At 40.8% G+C, this 26,483-nt stretch overlaps 1 protein-coding gene across 1 annotated transcript in view; it reads right to left on the reverse strand.

The window, feature by feature from the left end:
- Nucleotides 1–13,934: 13,934 nt before the first annotated feature.
- Nucleotides 13,935–26,483, reverse strand: part of ANKFN1 (ankyrin repeat and fibronectin type III domain containing 1) — a 133,514-nt gene continuing 120,965 nt past the window's right edge. The window contains exons 16-17 of the mRNA XM_042453477.1: nt 19,469–19,688; nt 13,935–14,855 (exon numbers count right to left, since the gene is read on the reverse strand). Of these exons, the coding sequence (XP_042309411.1) occupies nt 14,059–14,855; nt 19,469–19,688 (1,017 nt within the window). The 3' untranslated portion in view covers nt 13,935–14,058. The remainder of the gene's footprint in view (nt 14,856–19,468; nt 19,689–26,483) is intronic.

A 26,483-nucleotide genomic window follows, 5' to 3' on the forward strand; every position in this document is an offset into this window, starting at 1 on the left:
TATGTGTGAGTGTGTGTACAGTGTGTGTGTGTGTGTGTGTGTATGTATATATTCAAAAAATAAACCTTGTTTTTTTTCCCCATTTTATATAAGGGGAATCATTTTACTATGCCATTGTCTGTAATGGGAATTGAGCGTCCCCAGATTTTGATCTCTGAGGAAAGGGGTCCTTGGTAGCCCAGTGGATACCAAGGGACCACTATATGTATATCTAGCTGGTTTAGCGAGGCTTGGATAACAATGGAAAGACATCCTGAACATAAAAAAGCACATGGCCAAGGGAATCCTGCAGTAGCCCCCAAAAGTAATTTTTCAAGCTCTCTGTAGCTCCTTGCTTAGGACTGAAGGAGATCCTTAGAACTTTTTGAAGACAGGTGAGAAAATGTCTGTAGAATTCAACAGAATAACTTGTTCTCTGAAACATCAGAGAGCATTGGAGTTTCACATCTTCCACACATAAAAGCCATAGCTGATCAAAGAAGCTCAACCAACAATTTTGCAAACATGTCATGGCAGTGGTGGTCTTCCTATTCTGCATTAGTATATATGGTAACATACCACTCAATTCTAAGAGCATGGTGCCAACGCAAATCCTATGATCATGAGATAAATTTGGAAACATAAGAATAATATTGAAAGTGATGGATTTGGAAACATCAGCATGCTAATCAAAAGGATTTGTAGACATGAATGGATCAGAAAATCAAATCAATAGCTTATATTTCTTTAAATATTGGAAGGGAAAATAAACTGAAAATGGAATTCAGACAAGAATTAAAACAATTATTCATGTCTTCCGATTTCCCAAAGGAATCTTTATCCATAATATCTCAATAGACACAAAATAATATTCAAGTTTAAAACAAAAACCACAACCTGCATGGCTATGAATACATTTTACTAGAATAGATTTCATATTCCTTAGGCTGACCAAATTTGTCTTTAAAATAGTATTTCCTATATTTGAAATTATCAAAAATACATGTTGTCAAAAATTAGACTCATTTCATATTTTGTGTAAGAGTCAAGCCTCTTTCCAAAACACAAGTGAAGAGGCATGTCTGACACATCAGTATTTTTAAACAATACTTTTAGAGACGTAAACATGAAAATACTGTTTGGGATGCAAAATCCCCAGATAACACTTAACACAGTATTCATTGTGCATCTGTGTATTTACAGAGTTTTTAAGCACACAAAATTGTGCATTTAATGTACCAAAGTTGAAATTTTAAACATACACTCAGTTGCATGGGCAACAATTTACGATAAAAAACAAAGACACTTAATAAACAGCCAAACTGCTATACAGTATACAAAACAAGGCTGGTTAGCAATACACAACATCAGCCCAAGACACTTTGCATCCCATAAAAGATGCATTGCACAGTCAAAACGATTTGCCCCAACATACCTTGAGGCATAACAAAGGATTGTGGGCACACTTCTTATATCCCTACTGTTTCATTTCAGTGTCTGTGTATGTCTGTGTGTGTGCCTTCAAGTTGCCTGTTTCTTTCGTAGGGTTGTCTTAGGCAAGGAATACTCAGAGGTGATTTTGCCAGTTCATTCCTCTGAAATACAGCCCACAGCACCTGGTATTGGTTGGAGGTCTCCCATCAAAGTACTAACCAGGACTAACTGTGCTTGGTTTCTAATATCAGATGAGATCTGGTTCCTTTAGAGTATTTAGGGGTAGCCCTAAAAATCTTGACCAGCTTTTTTTGTAGTCAGGCTAGATCTGACATTAGATATATCTCAAACTTTCCCCCTGGAGGCCTTCCTCCCCTCCTGTTCTGAGCAAGAAGAGAAGTGATTGCCTTATCCAAGAGTCAAAGCCAGCCAAAGTGATGGGAGGGGAGGAATGCACTAACTGCCCCTGCTCTCCCTGGTGCTTGGTGTGCAGCTACTAGCCACATGTTGGAAGGTCTGCAGCATGGAGTCAGCCACACTTATGCGGACCACCTGCACAATTCAGAAAGCCTGTGCACAGGGGGCTTAATACACAGGTGTCTATCTATATTAGAACACTGTAAACCTTCAGCCTTCAGTGTGTGGAGCTTGGCTGATGATTGCAAAATGATATTGGAGCGGCCTGCAACCATATTCCTCTTTAGCCTTATTGTGTGAACCTTTTAACAGTTGAATAGGGTTTGAGAATTCCTTCCTACTGCTCCATAAAGCATGTTGCCAGCTCTCTCAACCACTGTTTTACAAGATAAACTCTATGCCCTCCAAAATTGCACAGATGTAAACCAAGGCTTGTGTGGCCAACGAACATCAGAGTGTCATCTAGATGGGAAAGGTTAGTAATGAGGAAGAACACACTAGCTAGAAGAGGCTGTAGCTGTTTGCTTTTGCCTGGGTCTACTGGGAAGGGCAAGACTCTGCCTCCTCTTCTTTTCTCCTGACAGCTAAGTTAGTTGAGTGCAAATGACTCTTGTTTACTGAAATCAATCTGCAGTAATTAAAATAAGCTGAAGACAGAGGGGAAATGGGAGGAGACAGAAACTCGTATATTTTAAGATCATCTGAAAAAGTGGGATAATAGAGGATTAACTTGGATCATCCCTGCCAAATTGGGACAGTTGGAGGGCATGACAGTCACATTTTCACATTCTAGTAGGACTAGCCCAAGACATTTTGCTGCCAGAGAAGGTCAAGATGGCTCCTGGTCTCCCATTCCACACAGACAAGTGACTGTACTGTCAGTCAAACAGTGTACATTAATCAACAGTGTACATTGATAGATGATAGAAGGAAGTATATTTTTGCCTTTTTTAATGAAGGAAGCTAAATCAGGATTAGGCTATACATCTGAAGAAAAGATTAGAAGTCTCTTCTTCTGATTCTTTCTTATTTCATTCTTTTTTCTTGTTCTGGTTTCATTTTTTCATTTGTTATTTGTAGACTGTTTTCTCTATTATACTTTTATTCTGTATTATACCTCTTCAATTAAACTTGGGATAAAGTGAAATAAAGTGGGAAACATTCTTCCCACTTCTCATTTTAGCCTGAAATGCACCTAGTAGTGGGACAAATTGTGCCACTGGTGGCTGCTCACATTTGTATTCCTTGTACCTCTTTGGGTCCTGGATCAATAAAGATTTGTACTACAGAAATAATGACACCAATTTAACTGTTATGGCTCTATGCTGTGGAATTCTGGGATTTGTAATTTTGTGAGATATTTTGCTGTCTCTGTCAGAGAGCTCTAGTGCCACTACAAATCTCAGGATTCCATAGCACTGAGTCACGGCAGTTGAAATACTGTCAAAAATGCATTATTTCTGCAGTGAAGATGAATCCATAATCTGGGATGGAACTGGGGATGTATCTCAGAATGTTGAAACATCTCCCCCATCCCCATTGTGCAGGGAGCTGGTAGGTGCTCCATCTTCTTAAGATGACTATTTATTATTTTGGGGGGAAAATTAGTATCTAGATTAAGAAACCACAAAAAATGTTTTCTTTTAAAGACAAATAAGAATTGGGGCTGCCAATCTTTGTTTCAAAAGTTTGCTCCCTTGTGGGTATAATTACATGAGGATTTTGTGCATTTTCAATGATGCTTCATGTTTTGTCATCTTTATTTGCAAACATTTTCTGAAAGGTGTTTTTTTCTCTGTACAATTTTTTTGCATGCATTGAGGATTAGAAAGTTTGCTAATATTCTTTTCATTCCTAATACTGTAATCATGCATGTGTTGGGTTCCAGAACTAGATCAAAGAAAATGCAGGTTGGTCATAGGTCAGGTGCACTTCTCTCTTGCCCTCAAATCCCAAAAGCCTAGCACCAGTGGTGACTCCTTACTAATTTCCTGGGAACTTGGGAGTTTATCACATGGGTGGAATTTCTCTTAATTTTGAATGAAAAGAAAGTGGGGCCTGAATACATTCAGGTGAATTCGCTAGTTCAGCGAATTTATGTGAATTCGAATTGCATTCGAACTGACTTCCCATTGCCCAAAAATAGCTTGCCATTGCCCGAAATTTTGTGTGGTAGTCTATCATGCAATAACGTGAAACCCCATGATTGTGTTCGGACTGACTTCCCATTGCCAGAAATTACGTGTGGTAGTCTATCACACAATAATGTTAAATCCCATGATTGCGTTCGGATTGCCACTGGATTATACTTCCAATTTCCCTTGTCTGATAAACTCCTTGGGTAGTAAGGCTGTGGAAATTGCGGGACTAGAGCATGTCAAAAAATGCAGCTCATAAAGGTTTTGGGATACCGCCATTGACATCCATGAATTATCTTGGAATAGTGTATTTTCACTGATGCACTCGTCTTGGTAACTTCATCCAAAGCCAAACACACAGCAAGAAAAACAGCAAATGATCTATTTCCCATAATGACCTTGGTAGCTACTCTGTCTTACCTAGCTAATGAATATTCTTAATGTACATCTGAGACAACTCTCATTTCTCCAGCTTCAATTTATTTTTACTTGGAAGAAATTCATCAGCATCTCATTCTCACCACAAGGGAAGAGGCCGAGACATAGCAGCATAGGTTATCATTCTGCAGTATGTGAGATTTATTTCAAAGCCTGTAAGTTATTTCCCTGCCCCTTTAAAAAACAAACTGGCAGCAGGTGTGTTCAGTTTCTGCTCAGAACAAGTGTCATTGTGCCATGATATGGTTCTTGGTACCCTACAGAGTACCCAATCTTTGTTGCTGTTACTGCCAAACAAGAACTCAGGCTATAAGTCATTAATAGAGCCAAATACTCAGCCAACTCAGGGGAGATTGACCTTTGTAGCACTGCAGTATCAGTAGAGAAGGCCTCCATTTTCCTGCCTCATGAAGTAAGAGTGTAATGGTTGTAAACAAGAAGAAAACAAATCTTGCTAGATTTTGCCACTACAACCACCACACGCAAACACACAAGGACCCTGTTCTAAAAATATATTTTGCTGATGGCAAAGTTCAACACCTTGCAGAAACTGAATTCAGAATGCTAGAAGTAGTTTCCAGGCTGTGCAGCATCTTTTTCAAATACACTACATCCTTGTTGTTCATAAGGCGGTGGTGTGTGTGTGTGTGTGTATAAAATTACATAACAGTCATGAGCCATGTGTTTAAAAAGAGTTGACCAGCAACTAAGTGCATTTCTCTGTCTCTCGTAACACATGGAATAGAGAGATGCACCATTTCTTTCCAAAACATTTAACTTTAAACAGCATAAACGTTCCATTCATTACCTATATACATCACTTTGTATCTTTCATTGGCTCCATTTAAAAATATTTACACCAGCAATGACGTAGTAATTTACAGCTTTCTGGAAGGTGTGCCTTTGCTGCCTATGGGTATGCATGCAAAACATCATTAATGTATGTCTAGGCACTACTAATTTAGAAGGCAAACACAGGTGATGCTTTCTGCTAGAGTGCATTTGGGCCAGGATTTCAGTGAGTGGACGTTCAATAATGACAGATGAGTATAAGCAAGATGGGTGAAAATAGGGTTCAGGTTCTTGTTAGAACTGAAGTTCAAGCATGCAACAATTAATTGGGGCCCATTCACACTACAGAATTATAGCACTATAGCAATTATAGCACAGTTCAGCTGCTCTGTTTCGTACTATGGAATTCAGGAATTTGAAGTTTGGGGAGAGGCATTTGCAGTTCTTAGAGCAGTCCAGTGCCTCTGACTAAACAACAACCTGTTTTCAGGATTCCACAGGAAGAACCATGGCAGTTAAAGTGAAATAATAGCACTATAATTTTGCAGTGTGACTGGGCCCTTAGAGATATGTCATGGCCCTGATCCAGTTATGCCAATTATTTACTATATTAAACCACCTCAGTTCCTTTCATTTTAGTATAACCACTTTAAAATTAACAGGCACTGCAATAAGCATGTATAGGCTGCACCTACCTCTTTTTCAAACTCAGCTACATCTACTCATTATTCCCCTCAACAACAATGACTTGCACCAATGTGCCTATCTGATTAAAATGTAAGATGCCAAGGGAACATTTGCGGCGGTCTCCCGCCGGCGCCATTTGCTCTGCGCGGGAGCCGCAGCAGCCAAACCACGCGGCTCCCGCGCGGAGCAAAAAAAAGCTCCATTTCGGAGCTTCTTTTTGCGGTGCCTTTATGACGTCGTGAGGCGCCGCTGGAGCATTCGCGACGTCAGGCACCGCGACACGTCTGGACGCTATGCGTCCAGTACGTAAACATGGCGGTCCCCATGTGGAAGGGGCGCCGCCATGTTGTACGTATTCTATACGTACTAGGGTTAGGGGGGTGCAGAAGCACCGCCCCTTCCTAACCCTAGTACGTATAGAAGACGTACTATATGGCGGTTTGTATCCCGCCATTGTTTGCCTTTATTACTCCCACATTAAAATTTTGTAGAAATGTATAACTTTGCCGTATAAATTCTGACTAACATTTCTAATTTGAAATTTGAATTTGCCTTTGTGAACAATGAAATATTACTTGATACTCCTCTCAACTGGATTAACATGCACAGTACAATCCTGAACACTTCTGCAGAAGCGCATGTACGTAGGATTGCAATCTCAGACAGACCGGCATCTCCTGACTGCTTTAGTTGCATTAATTATGAAATTTCAGCCAAAATACTATCAGATATGTAGTTCTACTATTTGTCAGCTGTCAAATACTGCAACAAGAAGTTTGGCTCCAGGCTGACAGCCTATTTGATGCTGGTGCTGATGGAGTGTTAAGCTGCACCAGCATACTTACTGTAGAGGTCTGGGTGGGTGATGGCTACAACTTGGATGATGGTGTGAGATAACTGTCCAAGCGAATCCACAAGCCAGTCAGTGATTATCTGAATGCAAAGGGATCTTGCAGCACCTTTGAGACTAACTGAAAGATAGAAGTTAGTATCATGAACATTCATAGACTTGAACCTAGTTCCTGAGATGCATTTAGTGCAGTGATTAATTGAGGTGCTCTTGGCACCATCCAACATGAACTGCACAGATTGTGAAAAAGTGTTGTGGTCAAAGGTGTTGGATATCTCTTTGTGCAATGTCTGAAAAGTATTGTTGCTGGTATAACAGCCAATTATGCCAGCAAAAGTCCATGACTGCTCCTAGGCTGTGGAATGCCCTTCTAGAGGTCTGGTTGGGGCCCTCTCTGCTGTCTTTGAACCAAGCAGGTAAAGACGTTTTTATTTAAAGAGGTGTTTGGCTTTTAATTTGATGTGGCAGAACAAGTTTTTAATGGGGAGTGTTGTTTCTCTTTTATTATATTTTATATGCATTTTTAAAAAACTGCTTTTAAGCTGCATTTTTACTATTTTTTTTAAAAAAATAGAAATTTGATTTAATTGGCTTTTGTACTGAAAGCTTTTTAATTGCATTTTTAAGAGGTTGTATTTTGACTTGGATTCCGTTTTGAGACAAAGGCACCATATAAATAAATAAATAGTCAAAAATAAAAATAATAATAAATAAGTCACTATGAGGACTCTGTTCTTAATCATATCCAGTCGGATTTAAAGTAATCATGATGACTTGATTTCAGTTTGTCTGCTCTAAGGAAGATCAAGCCTGGATCCAAACAAAAATACTGAAGTCAAGTATTGTCAGATGTTAAATAGAGATAAAAAGTACAGTATTTAAAAGATTCCATAAATATATGCCATAAACATTTCAGCATATGCACAATGTCAACATTTTCAAATAATTTTCTTGGTTAGACACATTGTACTAGAAAAATACCCCCCCCCCCATGACTCAGGATGAAGCTAGAATGTGGTGATGCAGTGGTTAAATGCCTGTATTGCAGCCACTCACTCAAAACCATAAGGTTGCGAGTTCAAGACCAGCAAAAGGGCTCAAGCTCGACTCAGGCTTGCATCCTTCCAAGGTTGCTAAAATGAGTACCCAGATTGTTGGGGGGCAAATTAGCTTACAGTTGTAAACCGCTTAGACACTGCTTAGGCAGTATGAAGCGTCTATAAATGAAGTTTGTTTGATCATAAAAACTGTAAGATGCCAGTCCCCCCCTCCCCCCCCCTTTTTTTCTTTTGCTGTGGATTGATACTTTCTAGATAAATCAGTCTCAAAGCTCTGCAGTCAGCAGATATCAGCTGATATAAATTTTGGAACCACTCCAAAGGAGTGGGTCTAAGTAATGAGATATTAATAGGACCAGGACAGTTGAAATGAAATTCTGAAAACAACAGACTGAGGAGGTGTCAGCCATATGCTCATTTACATTTTTTTCATACAGAATAATAATCTTTATCTTGGATGCATCTAAATCAATATCTCCCAACCTGGTATCCCCCAGATATTTTTGGATTACAACTGTTTTCTCTCCTGACTATGGCCATGCTGGTTAGGACTGGTGGGACTTGTAACTAAAAAGGTGTTGAAAACACCAAGCAGAGAGAAGCTGCTTTTAACAACCAGCCAATTAATGTACTGATCTATAGCAATAGCAATAGTAAGTACATTTCTATACCGCACCGCTCCACACAGTGTGCAGCATCACGATATTCCTCTGCTGCTGCGTCTACACGAAAAGCTGCACGCCGGTGGCTATGGCGCCCCAGAAATGAGAGATCAGGGCCGTGGCATGTAGTTGCTGTGGCCCCAATCCAGCGCTAAAAGCAGTGGTCTGTTGAGCCCATGTGAAACTATAGTCATAGGAATGTGATAAGAAAATGTAACCCCTGCAGGAGAAAGATTCATGATTATTTTTGAGAGTGTGATATTATAGAGGTCTTGTTTCCCACTGTGGATATAATCATCTTGCTCTGGGGAAGAAGAATTAATACTGTCCATACAAGGTGGGACAACAGAAATTAGTATGGTGCGCCTTCTCCATACACGGGCACACCATACACAGCTTCCACTTTACAAATGAATGGGGTGCGCGCCCATGGCACGCACCCCCCACACTGCCGCAAGCACAAGCCCCATTCTATTGAATGGGCTTGTGCTTATGTGGAATTTGCCTTATGCGGGAGGGTCTGGAACAGATCCCCTGCGTAAGGAAAGGCTCCATTGCACAGGTATATACCACCTTGCTAACCCTACTATTATAATACTTCCACCTCTTTCCAAAAGTACTGTCTTCAGTCTTATGGAGAGACTAATGCCATAATTTGATGTTCGAAGAATGACATCAAAATGTTGTCTTTGGTTGATTAACATTAGCAAAGAGGAGAGGCCAGGAGTAACATCATGTATGTGTGTGTGAGTCAAAAGAATCAGCTTTTGTTTTGTCTTAGGAAATGTTAGACTGCAATACTGATGCTATTATTTTCAGGCAGATTTACTATATTTTCAACTTAGTTAATTGAGATTAATTTCACCCTTCAGTTGACTTCATAGACTGCTTCATTATCCAAACTCTCTAAGTAATAATGAATTAAAGATCAGATTTCTAGCCTCTATAGAAAAAAAAAAGCCTGAACAACTTTGCTTTGTCCACTGGGATTTTCCACGGGGCTATATGGAAGTTGTGACCTTACATGAACATGTGCATGCATTTTGAGGAATTGTATCAACAAAGGGCAATTCAAATTACATTATTTCAAAAGGTCAAGTTACATTTAAAAACTTGGATTCATACTTTTTACTAAGAAACAAAATTAAACTACAGGGCTAGTTCTAATGGTGCCTTAAACAAAATTGAAAAACACAAAACATTGGTCTTCACGATTACTCCCAGGCTGTACTAGCAAAATTATGCCCCTCATCTAGTGTCAGTTGATGGCTACCCTGTAGGGTTTAGTCCAAACTTTAAAGGTGATTTGCCAACTGCAGAAGCTCTTTTGGAGATAAATTTCAACACCTTAAATAGTTTCTTTAAGGTTCAGACTAAGGAGTTTACTGCAGAGGAAAAAGGTGGAAGATCAGTCGGATAGTAGCACCTTTCTATGTACAGTGCACTCTTCTTTTACATGGGGGATCTGTTCCGGACCCCCCCCCCCATAAAACAAAAGCGTGTATGCTCAAGCCCCATTACAAGTAATGGGGCTTGTGCTTGCAGTGGCGCGCGGCAGCGGTGGCGCATGCGCCACAGGCACACATGCTATTGTTTCTTCCGGTGCACAGTGGCTGCACTGTACCTTACCAAATGATGCTGTAGTGCTTCAGTGGGAGCACTCTTCCTGTGAGAGATAGTCATAAATGTGAGTATTTTGTCAAACATATTTTTCCATCTAGAAAAAAAGACTCAGTTTACAACCATATCCCATGCGAAGAGAACTGAAGCATTACAAAGTTATGCAATAAGGCATGTAGAAAGTCACTACTATTCATCTGAACTTCTGCTTTCTTTCATTGCATGATAAACTCCTGAAATGCAGTGCCCTGCTGACTTGGAAGTTATTAGTTCCCACTGCTCTCATTCTTCATTTTTTAATGGTGATAAATGGTCAAATCCTATTGCCTAGTAATATTAAGATACAAAAGATGAGATGGCAGGCTTCCTGGAAACAGGGTTGTTAACTTGTGACTCAGAGACTACATCTCAGCTACCAAACCATGTTATATGGATATCACTTTAGCTTGTGAACTGTTGACAGGTGTGGCAGAGACAATCCTCTATAGCAGTGGTCCCCAAACTTTTTCAGCCTACCACCCCCTTTTTTCTTGAGTGACAACCCTAGTGTCCCATTCCCTGGGGCATCTTTTTGGATCTTACATCTACTGTTCTATTGCAAATTCCAAACAGCCAATCTCAGTCGCTTTTCCCTTTGTACCCAGTCACCTTGAGAGCAGCAACCAAGAAGCTGGCTGAACAGCACCCGAAAGGCCTCTCACCTGTGCCAGCCTTGCAGCAAAGGCCAGTGTGAACAAGAGGCCTCTTGGGTGCTTCTCAGGCAACCAAGGTTATCGCATCAGTGCCTGAAATGTTTCTATTCTGTTCCCAAAACGTTTCAAGATGTAACGTTATGGGAACGGATATTATCGCATTCGAAAATGTAAAGTGTTCCAAGAACGTAACGGGAACACAATTTACCGCATTTGTCCTTATAGGAAGCGTGATAAGTATGAGAACGTTTCAATATTTGCACATGCGTATTTGTAACAGTGTATTCTTGTTCATGAGTCCCACATACACAGAACAAAAGGCTTTTACAAGGAGATATTTGTGCAAACACAACCTAATCTTTTTATATACAAGATACATATACACACACACACACACACACACACACACATGTATACACACATATAGTCCGCAATCTATATATACAAAAAATTATATATATATATATATATATATAATGCATATATATGTATATATTGTGTGTAATATATTTATATTATATATAATATATATTTTGTATATATTACATATTTAAAATATGTATATTGTATATATATTGTATGTATACTTTTAGACACACACACACACACACACACACACACATATATATATATATATATATAAATGTTATACATATACATAAACATAGGGTTGCCATCCCTAGGGACCTCAAAACTGGGAAAATGTAGGACAATGTTTTAAAATGTAGGACTTTTTAAAAAAATTCCTGGCCAGGAAGTTTTAAAAAGAAGGTCCTACATTTTTAAACCTTGTCCAGGGCCAGGCTAGAGCTGGGGAGACAGCCTCTCTCAAGTCCCTGCCAGGCTTTGGAGGACTCTGCAGTCGAGGAGCCCCAGCCAGGGCCAGGCTAGAGCTTGGGAGACAGCCTCTCTCAAGCTCCAGCCAGGCTTTGGAGGACTCTGCAGTCAAGGAGCCCCAGCCAGGGCCAGGCTAGAGCTGGGGAGACAGCCTCTCTCAAGTCCCAGCCAGGCTTTGGAGGACTCTGCAATTGAGGAGCCCCATCCAGGGCCAGGCTAGAGCTTGGGAAACAGAATGCAGGGAGGGAAGTCCTTTCAGCCAATCACAACAAGGCAGAACATGGGAACGGAAGTAAGAACGGATTACATTACCGCTCTGACATTTCTTGGACCGTTTTAAAAACGTTTCCACAAGCTTGGATCACTTTCTTATCCGTTCCCTCCGAGGAACACATATGGAACACTTTGAGGGGTATGTAGAACCCGATGGGAACCCGATGGGGACAAAAACGTGCGGTAAAGTTGAAAGTGTTCCGTTCCAATCGGGTTCCAAAAATGTTCTCGGAACGCGATGCGATAAACTCCAGAGTGTCTGCTCCCAGGGTGACTAGGTGCAAGGGAGAAGCTTCTCCCCAGATAGAAGGGACTCTCAATCCTTCATCAGGGCAGAGAAGGGTGCAGTCAGGGTGTATGTTGGGGTTTAGAGAGGCCACATGTTCTTGACTGGAGACTGGTGTGGGCTGGAAAGAGAGAGATTTTAACTACAGGAGTTGCTCCAAGACAAAGGACTCTTTCCAATAATTGAGCATAGATACTCCTTCCCCAGAGACATTATTATTATTTATTGTTTTTATACCCTGTTCTTTAGAAATACTCTCAATGTCTTCCCCACACAGCTGCAAATGTCCACTCTCCCAAAAAAAAATATAGTTTTTTTCTGCTACCTCTTCTTTCAGCCTGTCTGAAAGCAGGAGAAGTAGTACAAATTCAACTTGCCAGCCAGTTCCTAGCAAAGCTCACAAAGCTTAAGGAGGCCCCCAAATCTGAAAGCTCCTTTTTGCCACCACTTCTTCCTCTGCACCATGTACTCTAACTCTTTGCTCCAGTCTGTCCCAAAATGGTGCCACTCCGAGCCAGAGTAGTGATGCCTTGTGCCCAAGCCCCACGAGAATTTCCCAACTTCCATACTAGTGAAAGATGCTAGTAAGGGAGTGAGCTTTCATGGGCAGGGAAAAAGTGGGAGACAGCACCACACAAAATGATCAGCGAGGCTGTGTTGTGGTTTTAAAGGACTCTGAAAAGAAGGTTCATGCAACCCTCTCCGCCACCATGGTCCTAAAGGCCGCTGGTTCCCCTTGTCTTTCTTGCACACCAATACTTTGAATAAAGGCCCCCCTCCTCCCATTTCCCCTTATACAGAGCCCCAATTTTCTCTCATTGCCCCCCTGGAACGTTCCACCACCCCCTGGGGGGCGTACCACCCAGTTTGGGATTCACTGCTTTACAGGAACGGCTACAGTTTAACTCTGTAAGATAAATATGTACTCAGGGAACATTTAAAGCTCTGTGGCTGGGAAAAATGGCAAGTCAAACACTTCTTTCCTGGGTGGAGATATTAACATCTAGAAAAGAGCAAAAGCTGAGGAAATGCTTTGTCTAGCATTTCTCTCTCAGCTTCCCACCCCACCAGCTCCTACCCCTTTCAACACTTTTTTGGCATTGAAGGTACCATTATGATTATTATTTTTAAATAGCGGTCTACTAGAGAGAGAAATTACTATCTAGTACAACATCATATACTTTCTGTGCCTGTCCTCATTATGAGCCTCTTTACAGGCCTAGCTGGCTGCAGCATCAACAGCATTTTATTCTTCAGATTGATCTCCTTCTTCCTAGCATGAATGATCTTGGCATGTCATCAGTCAGAATTTGTGTCATATTACTGAGGATTAAGGAAACCAATTCAGTATGAGAGTGACTGCTTCTCAAGAAATGTGTTATCTTCTAATTGAATTATCCTTCTTCATCTTCCATGATACCAAGCAGCCCGATCTGAACCATTACATGATTGTGTCACTGTTACTAAGAAAAAGGAGAGCCATTTTTTAAAATGGTGTTGATATAACAGCCGGCAAAGGCTGTGAACAAAAGTAAATGACGATGAAAAAGCTGTAGCTTTGCATTGGTAGGTCTTTCAGGAAACATTTTACTTTCCATAAAGACCCACATGGAAAACATTCACTGGACAATGCTTCCCTCTGCCCTGTTAAAAGCATAGATGAATACTTAACAGTCAGGGGTCAGCCACCCTGTTTTAGAAAGGATTATTCAAGCAGGCATGTTTGTAAAAGAGAAGCCACATTGCATGCTTCATCTTAGAAAACCTGATCTTTGAGAACAAGAGTTGGAACCTTTGTACGCTGAGATTGTTTTGTAGAAATAAGAAATGGTGATACTTATAATCCCATTTGGAGAGACAGGATTGGGAGGTGTCCCACCAGGAAACATTTATCCCTAGAGATCGCTGCTGAATACTTCAGTGATGTTAGAGTTGGAGTGATCTTCTGAGACCTTTCTTTGGCCTGTGGGACTGTGCAAATCCTCATGTCCTATTGGCTGGCTGCTTAGGGCCCAGGATTTCCTTTCTTCACTGGGGAGTGTGTTCTTGAGAGGCTCGACATATATCCTGTGGATGCTCGGTCTAAGTTCCTCATATTTGCCTTTCCCTTCTTCTGGGAGGCTTGAAGCATGAGGTAAAAAAGTATTGCGCGGGCAATCAATAGAGATGCTTATCTGCTCACCAGAGGTAGGCTCTTGTGAGAACTCCATGGCTCGTGTGAGATGTTGTGTATACAGACCCTCTGAAAGGGAGACTGACTGGGACTCACTGTGTACACGCAGCCAACGATGGTGTCTGCTGAAATAACTATAGTGCTGATGTTTCCCATGCTTTTTTTTACCTAAGAAACTCAACGGTTGCCTCAAGCCTGGATTCTTTTCTGTACTTTTCGGAGATAGCCCTCCTATCGACAGGCTCTGTATGTATTCTGTAGACTGCTCAATATCTGCCTCTAAGTCGCTACCCCCTTTTGGGTTTTGTTTTGGAGTCAGGCAAGGTTTGATGTCATGGACCTGGAGGACATCTGGTGCACTGCCACTCAGACAGCTCACGGCCTGATGGGAGATGTCCTGGGAGGATGAATAAACCAAGTCCAGCTCTCTAGGACTCAATGCATCACTGGAATCATAGTCACTGTCAGTTGGAAGGAATACTTCAGAGCAACCTTCTTCATCTGAATAAGGCTGAGAGTCTGGAAGCAGAAGGATTAAAAGGAAAAGAAAAAGATTAGCAGCTGGCAGGCTGCATACTTAAGTTCAATGCCATGCCATACAGCAAATCTTACTGTTGGTATCATACCTCCCAATAGGCATACCTCAGTTAACATAAACTGACAAAGAAGCTCCTTTTTACAAAGACTTTTTATACTTGCCCTGCCCCACTCTTCCACCTTGTCCTCTGTATAACTGGAAGTTGTTGTAGGGTTTTTATTTTTATTTTCAGAAGCATCAGAATTTGAAGGATGGTGGAAGAGGGCTAGAGAAACACTAACTTTTGCTGACTGGTTGCAGCAGTGTGTCTGTGGTGAACAATTCAATAAAAGCTTGAGGTGGGAAAGAGTAGGATTCTACTGTACTGCCTGACTGAAAAAGATATCTTTTTGAGGTCATATTCAGACATCAGAGCCAACGTGGCATTGTGGTTTGAATGGTGAACTATGATTTTGGAAACCAGGATTCAGTTCCCCACTCAGCCACTGAAAAATCACTGACTTTGGACAAGTCACATTTTTTCATCCTCAGAGGATGGAAATAGCAACCCCCCTCTGAAGAAATCTACCAAGAAAACTCTGTGATAGGTTTGCCTTTGGATAGCCATAAGTAGGAAAAAAGGATTTGAAGAAACAGACCTTTTGTGATCATAAAATGGACCTATGATCTCTTAACTGCTGGGAATTCTCATGTACAGTTGTTTGTTGTTGTTGTATTCCTTCATGTCATTTCCTTTTTTCTAAATTAATTTTTATTAAATTTTAACACATATACACAATAAAAAGCACTAAAACACACACAAAACTTATCCTGTTCTAATCTATATTCCTATATCAAATTAAACTACAACAAAATAAAATATCTCCTAAATACACTACTAAAGTAAAACAAAGTAAAAAACCTACTCCCCACCCAGTCCCAATTTCCCTCTTTCCCTCCCCCTAAAACTGCATCTAATACAATCCACATACAATCAACATAAACTCCAACAAACATAATTAACACTAATTAAAATTGATTCCCACTTCCCAAGCCTAAAAATACAAATGCTCAATATCTTTAAAATTCTCAACAATGTTTACTCATTTTATTAGACTTCTCACCTAAAAATCTAAACTTAATTGCTTCCAATCTCAACACTGGCAACCTAAGTCTTCCCTTGTTTTCTATAGGTAAAAAAATAAACCCAGTGGTTTTTTCCTTTAGTCAACAGGATGCCAGCCCTTACTTTAATACCTGTGCAGTAAACAGGTACAACACATCCTGGGAATAGCTGTAACTATGGAATATGGCTTCTGAAAAGGTGGAACAATTGGTTTCAGTTTGTTTTTGAAGGATTTGCCAAAAGTTTGCAGACTTCATATTTGGGATGCAAAGAACCTGATGTTTTAAGTTTTAAAACATTTGAAAAAAACTGAATGTAGGAAAAATAAAGGCAACAAGATTCCCCCATCCTTTTTACTACCCAAGCCTTGCGCAGTACCCTGACACTGGGATGTCCAAGGATAAATTAACTTTTCTGCTGTTTCGGAACTCAGCTCAGAGATGTTGCTTCCTGCTGAGATCAAGTCTGGAAATGCCTCTCCTTGTGCTCCATATATCACTGCCAAGGCTTTGCTTTGGGTAATCCACTACTTTTTCGATAAATAGGTTGTTAGGATTATGTGGATAGAAGGATTATTAGAACTGTCTCTTACTTTTTTGGCCTTTATTTTGTTTACCCACAGAGAAAAAAGAGACTGCCACAGAGCAATCTCTGTGTTTTCTTACTTCCAAAGGAAAAATACTTTAATTTCAGATTGTAAGCGAGCAGTGACTCTCTTTCTTTATCTCATCCCAAATTCAGTTCAACCCGCCAAATTCCCAGTATTAGATGTTTTATTACTCCTTTTTTTAAGGAATGGGTCTAAAATAGGCTTTAAAAGTACCTAGAGATATACATTATATCTTAGCAGTTGTTGTTCCTAATGTGTCATCTCTCTGGTGAGTTTTTGAATCACAAGCAGTGTAGAAATTAGGCAACCTGGAGTACCCGCAAAAGGAACAGGCTCCTGGGCCCAGGGCCCAAAAGGAATGCAACAAATAAACAAATGTTCAAATCCGATTGTTTGTCCCAACTAGAATAAGCTCACTGAATAAGCCAGCACTTATATAAGTTCCATTGATTCAGTGGGACTGACAAGTGGATTTATAAACCAGAGCCAGAAATAGTTACCAGGCAGATATGGTGACACTGACGGGTGGCCAGACTAGGGGTGCAGCCATTTTGCAGAATTAATACCACTTTAATTGTCATGACTCTATCCTACAGTCCTGGGATTTGTAGTCTGTAGTGAGGCACCAGAGCGTGCACTGACAGACCAGACTGAATACCTCGCCAAACTACAAATCCCAGGATCCCATAGGATAGTGTCTTGGCAGTTAAAATGGTGTCAAACTGATTTAATTCTGCAATGTAGCTGCACCCAAAAGGCAAAGCTTGACATGAAAGTTCATGTAGCCCTATCAGGTCTGGGGACAGAGAAACTAATGGACTGCCAGGGCAAAGAGAAACCTTTTGGCACTTGAGGGAGAACATCAAGCAGCATAATTCAGCTGGTTCATATTGGTATGACCAAACTGGTTGTTTAAATGGGTCAGGTTCACCTAACTGCCTGTTGTGGAGACAAAAAATAAAATAAAATAAAAATGAAAAGTTCCACTGTGCCCTCCACCGCAAAGGGCCACATGCTTTGATTCATTCTCAGCTGTTCCCTCCAGGAACAGGAGAAAGCCAAAAGCCTTCCCGGTCAGCACTGGCTATGCTGCAATGTGTATGCCACTGGGAATGGCTAAGGAAGAGGAGGAAAGGGAGTTGTTTTCCACCTTGTATGCAGCCTCTGTCATGGAAGGAAAGGTAGGCAGAAGAAAAGAAAGGAGGAAGAGAGAGGGAGAAAAGCAGAGAGGGAGGGAGAAACAGGGTCATCTGGAGACCATCCAACCCTGAATCCTCCCCTCCGCTATAGACAAGGACTCATCTACACACATTTCTCCAATGAAGAAATGTTTTTATCAACATTTTTTGGCAAAAATAAATAAATAAACAGAACAGGTCCTAAATTATTTTGAATGACACTACTGAGAACATCATAGCTCTGAGAAATATTAAATCTGTAATTCTAAATGGTTCACCAGAAGAGGCAGTACAGTATCATTTTGAAGGATTTTGCTGCTGGTCTTGTTTTCTTATCCCCCCCCCCCCCCCCACCACCTTATCTCTAAACACCTTTTGGGGGGTGAGAATTCTTCCCCCCCCCCCAAGTCTCTGCACTCAAAAAAAAAAAAAAAAAGGTCAGGTAGTTTAAAACCTGCTCTTCCCATTGGATGGACCCTCTATTTTCCTCTCTATTTTTGCTATCAGATTCATTTTTCAAATTACTTAGCACAGCTATGATGTACAGCAAAATGACATTACACAGATGCATGGTTTATTGTGTGTGTGTGTGTGTGTGTGTGTGTGTGTTTGTGTTTTATTCTGTACAGTGGTTCCTACCAGATCACCTGAGTGCAATTGAAGACTGTCAGTTAAACAAAATCCCTCTATACATATGCACTGCCATCTATCCAATTATCCAACAGCCAGAGGGGAGATAAAAGGATAAAGGAGATGTCCAAAATTGGAAAGAAAATGGACCCATTAACTCCTCCTTCTCTGAAATGTTTTTGATTTCTCTACGGAACATTGAATTTTGTGTTGCAATAAACTATCAGATGAAGGCATGATGATAGCCCCAGGCTGGACAACGTAGACAGACAACACAGAGCTGGATGCAAATGCAAATTGTTGGCAGTGAGATTAATTAGCCATCTCAACACACTGTCCAGAGCTATAGAAAATTTTTATTTGGATATAAAACATAGAACCCCCCCCCCCCAAATAAAATGAAACAAGATTACACACACATTTTCAAAACAACAGGATTAAATTACTATAGAGGTTCTTTGAGATACTAGGTTCCTCTTGCTATAAATCAAAAGACACTTATACAGCTATTCCATCCTTCCATCCTTAACAGACTTTCTATGATTAGGGAGAAAAAGAGGCCCAAATCCTATTTTTAATCCCAATTAGAACAGATCCAATTAATGAATGCTGTTTACTTAGGGTGTAACAGCTGATTTAGTGGACTAACTAGAGAAGGAGAACAAACTGTAGATTTAATCTATGTACAACACTGATCATGCATTACATTGTCCAAACTGTAATATATAGTTATGTTCATTTCCTTGGTCATGGAGATCAGTACATGCATGGTGAGTTCATCTAAACACATCAGCTGTAACATTTTAAAAGGTCCATCATAGATATCCTACCCATTACATAATTTTTTTTGCACTGTATTGGTGGCCCCTATAGTAAAGACATTTATTACCTTATGGGCAATAGCCACAGGATGAATTTGGATGTGGAATGAGTGGAGGAGCCTTGCCACAGATATATCCACTCACTGCCTAACGCCACATCTCCATAGCTTATGATAGTCACTTTTTTCTGAATCAGAAGTGATTGTGTTATCTAGACAGGGGAGGATGAAAATATTTTCCTCTTACTTACCACTCACAGCTTTTCTCCTGTGGGTTTCTGTCTCGGGTGAAGGTGGTGGTGATGGAAGACAATCAAGATGGGAGGATGTTGAGCTTATCTTCTTTTGCACAGGTTCTTCTGACAGATCCACAATCTTTGTTATTGGCAAGCCACCAACTGGCTGTCTGTACCGTGCATACTGTAGTGCTTCATTGATCCATCTCATTTCACGCCAAATCTCATCAATTTGCTGTGAGAGGAAGATAGTGCAGAGAGTATTCAAACAAATGATCAAACAAATAAACATGACTCGGTTTTGTTCCCTACATTTAAATAGACAATCCACTGTTAATAACAAGAAAAGGGTCATGAGGTCTAGAATTTCCTATAGCCTAGATTCTCAGACTTTTGGTCCTCATGACCCTCTTTACATCTACATGCAGCTGTGGCACCCCCCTCCCCTTCATGTAGTATATAAATAAAGTGTTTTGTTTATTTGGTGTGCATTTTTTTATTTGCACATTCATGTATATTCATATTTTTACATTTTATAAGGAAATAAAATCATTCAAATTAGAACAGTTTTATTGAAATAAATTCAATACTTAACATATGTGTAAAGTTCACACATACTGTCTCACGTACAGTTACAAAAGTGCTCACAGATATGTACACACCAAGTCATGCTCTTTCATTTTTTCTTTCATTCATACACATACTCATTTGATCTCTCACACAGTCATACAGAAACATTAATTATCTTATGTATACACAAGAAAAAAAGATATGCACACACACATACATACAGTCAGTTCTTTGTATCCATGAGGGATACGTTCTGGACCCCCCCTTCTGATAAGAAAAAAATGCAGATCCCCAAGTCCTATTGTCCCCAATTGGTGGCACGACGTGTGTGTGGCCACTAGCATGGCTACATGTACATGTCTCCGTTGAAAACAGTGTGGCTTGCCGTCAGTGGATGCTAAGATCCGTGGATGACAAGAGCCCACTGTATGCATGCACATGTGTGTGTATGCAAATATACACAAGCACATATGCAAGTATGTAAAAAAGAATTGAAGAGTGTGATGGCTGTGTTTAACAAAATTTGTTTGTGAGCCAGTGTGTGAATGAATGTATTTGAGGGAGAGAGACTAAGAAAAAGAGCACTACTGAGTGTGTGTGTGAGAAAGTCACATATCAAAGGAGATACCTTTCTCTTCCTCTTCAGGACAAAAAATGTTTGGGAAGAGGAGGAAGAAGAAGGGAGAATCAAGGCCTCCAGGTCTTGTGCCCCCCCCCCCTGAGCAATTCCTGTGTCCCCCAGGGGCCCTGCCCCACTGTTTGAGAACCAATGACCTAGGGAACAGTTCAAGAAATCTGACAATGATATGGTTCAGGCTCTTTCCTGATCACTAAAATGAGGGGTCAACAGAATCTGGAAATAATTCAATAAAAGTGAATTAATTACTACTTATTTGTTAAAATTTTCACCAATGATTTTTAAAATTGTTCTTCTCAGATGAGCCCTGAGGGGATGTAAATATATGTTGTAACATGTGGGTGCCAAAAAGAGGGGTGGGTGGATTAGATGGAGCATGCAGGGAAATTCATAGATCAATTGATTGATCGATTGAATGATCGATTGATAGTTGTGGATTTGGGTCTGTACTACATTGTAGGAAGTAAAAGAATGCTCAGGAAAGTAAATTTCCTGGTACTTGGACGCAACAAACAAAGAATGCTATACAACACAATACAAAACATGCTGGAAAAAAGTAGAAAACAGTGCTAAAGTTGAGTAGTTCTGTCTTCCCCATGTTTTTTCTTTAAAGCAACAATTTTTCTTTATTTTTCAATTTTTCTTTAAAGTAACAATTTCCTACTGATCAGTAATTTTAAATACTATTTTAAAATCAAACAATTAAATGATTCAATAAACAAACTAATTTTGATGACATTTTTGTAATGGTTTAATGTTAATGAACTTAAGCTCTTCAAAAGGTGAATGCTTTTGAAAGTATGAATGCTCTCCAAGCTCTGCTTATCACTGTACTTCAATCATCAATTTTCTGGTAAAGGGTGGGTATATCAATTCCATCTGAGGAGAAAGATACAGTTGTTTTCTTCTGGCTGGGACTTGACAGGGGTAACTCATGATTTGCTAACATCTAGATTTGTGGGGCTGTCAGGTCTTCTACAAGATGCAGCTTTTGGGAAAGGTACATAGGCTACTTCTGCTGTTGAAACCTAAAAGGATGCTCTGTCACAGCAGAACCAAACTTTAGATGCAAAGAAATGTTGCAAAATACAAACAGTTGATTATCTTGGAGAAAAGCCACATGGAGGAAGGGGTGAAGTGAATGAAGAGTGGGAAAGAGTTTAGCTTTTCTGCTGCAGCTCTTCTTTCTTTTTTCTTCATGAAATTTCAGATGAATCATAGAATCATAGAGATGGAAGAGATCACAAGGGCCATCCAGTGCAACCCCCTGCCATGCAGGAAATCTCAATCAAAGCATCCCTGGCAGATGGCTATCCAGATGAGCTTTTGCAAGGATCAAGTGGCTTCCTTTTGAGACACATAGAAGGGAAAGCCAGAAGAGGGAGTTTTAGTTAGAAAACAATGACTGGCAGAAAGATGAAACACTGTCACCTTGGCTTTTCTGTTGTACATTTCACACCCCAAAGTGACATCTCATCAACAAAATCCCTAACTGAAGTTCTGTTAGTTACATTTACATGTAACATTTAAGTCTTCCTTCAGTAAAATACTCCAGAATCTGGACCAGAGATCAGGGGAGGGGAATCCTACTTTTTTAGACTGGAACTCTCCCAGTCCATCAATAAGCATGGCCCTTGGGCACAGTGGCTAAGGGGAGTTCTAAACACAAAACTCTTCCAAGCTCTGTTTGGACATAATATATGGTGCTGATTATATATTTTTAAAGTCCCAGGTATGCTAGGGCCTATTTCCCTGGGGCCTACATCCCTAGTTCTAACACAGTTGCTTCAAAATATGGCTAGTTATTAGCAAAAATCTGATATGGAAAGTGGGAAGGAATGACTGTACCCCTGCCTTCACACAGGTTGGATGTCATCTTTCAAGTGAGCAGTTGTATTCACTGGCCTTGTACCTTCCAACTTTCCTGATTTGGCAGGGACATTCCTGATGGATCCATTATTGTTCTATTTTTGGCTGTTTTTAAAATGTCAGAATCTCTCCCTTCTCAAGTCACTTCCCCTCTTTATTAATAACTTACTTGAGTTGCTGCAAACGGAGTTCAAAGTGCAAAAATAATTTGTACTCAATTTACTCAGTAGGGATCAAAAGAGAGGAGGGGGCTGAGTCTTGCCCTTCCCAGTAGGCTCAGGAAAATACAAACTTTGGCAACCTCTCCTAGTTTGTCTGTTCTTCCTCATTAATAATTTTGCCATCTTGACCCCACTCTGATGTAAAATGTTGGAGGGTATGCAGTCCTAAGTCAACTTTTCTTTAATAGCAAGGTTTCATTTCAGAGTGTGTGTGAGAGAGATGGAGAGACAGGAATAATATTTGATTTCATTCTATTCTTAATTAATACATTAATTAATGTAGCAGTTCCTGCTACAGAGAGGAGGAGGAGAGAGGTAGCTGGGAAGCCATTGAAATCTACAGCAGAGGCAGAATTGATTGAGCTCACTGCTACAAATTGTTGAAACATCAGGGGCTTAACGTTGGTGTTTTCTGGAGGATTTTTTTTTTCAGGAGGAAGCCCACAATCCTGTTCCAGTAATTTCCTAAGACTTTTCAGTATGGACACTGACGGAACCACGGCAGTCACCTGCAACACTTGTGGGATGTTTCTCTTCTTGCCTACAGAAGTGGAGAACTTCACATGCACCAAGTGCAAGTTGGTAGCCCTCTTGGAGGAGAAAGTGCAGCAGTTGGAGTCCAGAGTAGCTACACTTCAGCATATTAGGGAGCAGGAGGATTTCCTGGACACAACAGAACTAACAATCCTGGACGAATACCATGCAGAGGAAGATGCTGGAGCCGAAGAGGTCACTTCACATACACAGGAAGCAGACAGCTGGAGGAATGTCACACAGAGAAGTAGGCCAAGAAGGGATTGTTCGGGGAGCTTGCAGCTAGAGAATCGATTCAAAGCTCTTTCCCTTATCAAGAAGGATGAAGAAGAGCAGCATGGACAGACTTCAGGGACAGAGCAGGGGAGCCTGAGAGTCCCACCCGAGGGAACAGTCGCTGCTAAGCCTCGGAGGAGGCGTGTGGTCGTAGTGGGGGACTCCTTGCTGAGGGGTACAGAAGTAGTGATTTGTAGGCCTGACAAGATGTCTCGAGAGGTGTGTTGTCTTCCAGGTGCAAAGATCCGTGATGTGACAGAGAGGCTGACAAGACTGGTCAAGCCAACTGACCAATACCCCTTCTTTTTGGTCCACGTTGGAACCAACGATACTGCAAGACACAGCCTGCAGAACATCAAAAGGGATTACGAGGTGCTTGGTAGGAAGCTGAAAAGAATGGATGTACAGGTTGTCATCTCGTCTCTTCTGCCAGTCGAAGGGCACGGTACAGGAAGGGAGAGGAAAATAGTGGATGTGAACAACTGGCTTCGCAGATGGTGCTGCCGAGAACAATTTGGATTCTTTGATCATGGGCTGTGGTTTCATGAGGAGGGACTTGCAATGGACGGGTTGCATTTCATGCCAGTTGGAAGAAATGTTTTTGCCAACAGTCTCAAGAACTTGATCAGGAGGGCTTTAAACTGAGTTCCGTGGGGAAGGGAGACAATATTAAGGAAGGCGAAAGGGCTGGAGAAAATAGTCAAACAGACATAGAGGAAACAAGAAAAAAAGTGCAAGGACACAACAGTGGGAGGCAAATAAACTTGCACAAGCAACAAGTAAATGGGACCCGTGGTCTGCGATGCCTCTACACTAATGCATGTGAAATAAGCAAGATGAACTTGAACTCCTAGTACAGCAAAGCAAATATGATATAATAGGCATCACTGAAACCTGGTGGGATGAGTCTCATGATTGGAATGTGGAAATAGAGGGGTATAACCTTTTTAAGAGAAATAGGCCAAACAGGAAAGGAGGAGGAATAGCACTATATGTCAGAGATATTTACACCAGGGAAGAGATCCAGGATATCAATCATGGAAGCCAGGTGGGGAGCATCTGGATAAGAATCAAAGGGGAGGGAAACAACAAGGATGTTACGATGGGAGTCTACTACAGACCCCCAAGTCAGACTGAGGAATTGGATGATATCTTTCTAGAACAGATGACCACACAGTCAGAAAAGAGAGATGTAGTAGTGATGGGCGACTTCAACTACCCTGATATTTGCTGGAAGTCAAACTCAGCCAAATCCACAAGGTCTAGCAAATTCCTCACTTGCCTGGAAGACTATTTCATGGTCCAAAAGGTGGAAGAAGCAACAAGGGGGTCAGCTATTTTAGATCTGATCCTAACCAACAAGGATGACTTGGTTAATGGGGTGCAAGTGGTGGGATCCTTAGGTGGAAGCAACCATGTTCTCCTGGAGTTTGTTATACAGTGGAAAGGAGAAGCCAGGCATAGTCAGACACGCATTCTAGACTTTAGGAGAGCGGATTTCAGTAAACTTAGAGAAGTATTGATGGTGATCCCATGGTCAGAAATACTAAAAGAGAAGGGAGTTCAGACCGGATGGGAGTTTCTCAAAAGAGAGATACTGAAGGCACAATTTCAAACAGTTCCAGTGAGAAAGAAAAATGGGAGGTGTCTCAAGAAACCAGGATGGATGACTAAGGAACTTTCAACCGAGCTAAGTTTGAAACGGAACATGTATAAGAAATGGAAAAAGGGGGAAATCACAAAAAAAGGAATTCAAAGAAATAGCAGGCATGTGTAGGGGTAAAGTCAGAAAAGCTAAAGCGCAGAATGAACTCAGGCTTGCTAGAGAGGTTAAGAACAACAAAAAGGGCTTTTTTTGGATATGTCCGCAGCAAAAGGAAGAAGGAAATGGTAGGGCCACTGTGTGGAGAAGATGGCAAAATGCTAACAGAAGACAGAGAAAAGGCAGAATTACTCAACACCTTCTTTGCCTCAGTCTTCTCAGAAAAGGCAAAGGGTGCTCAACCTGAGGATAATGGAGCAGAGGACAGAATAGGGGAATTTCAGCACAAAATAAGTAAAGAGATAGTAGAAGAATACCTTGTTAATCTAAATGAATTAAAGTCTCCAGGACCAGATGAACTACATCCAAGGGTACTAAAAGAACTGGCAAATGTAATATCGGAGCCATTGGCAATAATCTTTGAAAACTCCTGCAAAACAGGAGAGATCCCAGCAGACTGGCGGAGGGCAAACATTGTCCCCATCTTCAAAAAGGGGAAAAAAGAGGATCCCAACAATTATCGTCCAGTTAGTCTGACATCAATCCCAGGAAAGATTCTGGAGCAGATCATTAAACAGAGAGTCTGTGAACATCTAGAACACAATGCCATAATCACAAAAAGTCAACACGGGTTTCAGAGAAACAAGTCATGGCAGACAAATCTGATCTCTTTCTTTGATAAAATTACCAGCTTGGTAGATAAAGGGAATGCTGTGGACATAGTATATCTTGATTTCAGTAAGGCCTTTGACAAGGTTTCCCATGATATTCTTGCAAACAAGCTTGTAAAATGTGGACTAGACAAAGTAACTGTTAAATGGATCTGTAATTGGTTGACTGGCCGAACCCAAAGGGTGCTCAACAATGGCTCCTTTTCATCCTGGAGAGAAGTGACCAGTGGGGTCCCACAGGGCTCTGTCCTGGGCCCAGTGTTATTCAACATCTTTATCAATGACCTGGATGACAGAATTGGGAGCACACTTATCAAATTTGCAGATGACACCAAATTAGGAGGAATAGCTTATACTCCAGAGGACAGGATCAACATTCAAAATGATCTGAATAGACTAGAAAGTTGGGCCAAAGCTAACAAAATGAAATTCAACACAGAGAAATGTAAGGTATTGCACTTAGGGCGGAAAAATAAAATGCACAGATATA

Source organism: Sceloporus undulatus, chromosome 2 (assembly GCF_019175285.1).
Source record: "Sceloporus undulatus isolate JIND9_A2432 ecotype Alabama chromosome 2, SceUnd_v1.1, whole genome shotgun sequence".
NCBI lineage: Eukaryota > Metazoa > Chordata > Lepidosauria > Squamata > Phrynosomatidae > Sceloporus > Sceloporus undulatus.